The 1,605-nt window shown below is 37.7% G+C and overlaps 1 protein-coding gene across 1 annotated transcript in view; it reads right to left on the bottom strand.

Annotated features, from left to right (window-relative positions):
- Nucleotides 1–1,605, bottom strand: part of LOTGIDRAFT_135052 (hypothetical protein) — a gene marked incomplete at both ends in the record, with an annotated part of 51,216 nt that overhangs the window by 30,818 nt on the left and 18,793 nt on the right. Inside the window, one exon of the mRNA XM_009068851.1 lies at nucleotides 51–205. Coding sequence (XP_009067099.1) covers nucleotides 51–205 — 155 coding nt within the window. The remainder of the gene's footprint in view (nucleotides 1–50; nucleotides 206–1,605) is intronic.

The following is a 1,605-nucleotide window of genomic DNA, read 5'->3' as shown; positions in this document are numbered from 1 at the left end:
TCAGTAATAATCTGATGAACAGTTTCAGAGTTATTGCCCTTGACTTAGACTCTGAATGGTTGACTGGACTATATCTAAAAGTATTTGAAACGTCTTGAAAGATGAAATAATAGCCCTACCTGAATTTTCATCTTGTTTATTATCTAATCTTGTTTCTAGAAGATGTTCTAACATTTTCTCTGGTGTACCCGCCATTACAGAATATCTTAAAAAAAACAACGTATTATTAATTACAAATTATCATTCTTTGGTCGGAGATTTTTCTTGCTGTTTAGAGTCTTGAGTAAAATCTTGTGTGTGCCGTGCTTCCTTGTGGGCTAATGAAGACGGACAACCCTACGCAGTGTGCAATGAGGGAAATTTTGCCAGGACAGTGGCATTAGCCTACTCTTTTTTGTTTTCCAACTGTCGAGGGATCTTTAACGCACACAGGGCTTCGGTTTATTGTCCCATCTGAACAACTAGACGCTTTTTCCATGTCAGCCTCTCTTACCTACATAACTGACAGGGGAAACTGGGTTGAAAAATCTGAAGGTATTATCTCAACCTATGATGGGATTGAACCCCGGACCTTCTGGTTAGCAAGCAAGCATCTAACTCACTGAGCCACCGTGGCTCCCTAAACATTGTGGTTTATATACTTACTTGTAATGTGACTGGACAGAACCATCTTGAGATTTGACGTTAGTTGGAATTTTTTCTAAAACTAAAACATCTTGTCCATGTTCCTTTAATCTCACTGTGTTCGCTTCTACATCCTACAGGTCAAAGGTCAGGTCAAGAGGTCAATATCCCAAAAATTTACATATATACATAACTAATATAGTTTTACAGGGATTCAAAATAAAATTAATGGAGTTTTACATCCTGCTTTTCTGCACCATATAGGCTAATGAAGATGGACAATGCCGTGCAGTGTGCAATGAGGGAAATTTTGTCAGGACAGCAACATTAGCCTTCTCTTTTTCCATTTCCAAGTGTCGAGGAATCTTTAATGTACACAGCCTGTAGGTCAATAGCAATAAAGTTTAAAAATGAAATGAAATGTTTTACTGGGCTTATGAAGACGGGTAACACCATGCAGTGTGCAATGAGGGAAATTTTGTCAGGACAGCGACATATTCCTTCTCTCTCTCTTTAACATGTACAGCCTGTAGTACACGAGGCCTCAGTTTATTGTCCCATCTGAACGACTAGACACTTTTACATATCAGCCCCTCTTACCGACATCACTGACAGGGGACATAACCATATCTCCAAAACACTTGCCCTGATGAGGATTTTATTTTAGGAAAAATGTCAGCAGCATGAGATGAGGTCTTGCGATATAGCGTAAAGAAAAACTTACACGTAAAATACGATTAAAATCTTCTTTATCAACTCGTAAAAAATGACAGTTATCTTCCCTTAGTACTATCGTAGCCGCCCTACAAAATACAAAATACTAACTTCATTTATTTTCAATTTTCATCACTGTATATAATCAGTTTGAAGAGTCCATTCAGAGGGATAGATGTGCCATTTTGAGGGGTTGATTTGAGTCTTGAATATATGTAAATAGTCTTCAGAAATAATAGAAATGTACCAAATCTCAGACGTCTGATT

This window comes from Lottia gigantea, assembly GCF_000327385.1.
Source record: "Lottia gigantea unplaced genomic scaffold LOTGIsca_95, whole genome shotgun sequence".
In the NCBI taxonomy this organism is placed as follows: Eukaryota; Metazoa; Mollusca; class Gastropoda; family Lottiidae; genus Lottia; species Lottia gigantea.
The sequence above is the reverse complement of the archived record's forward strand: the minus strand, read 5'-3'. Positions and strand labels throughout refer to the sequence as shown.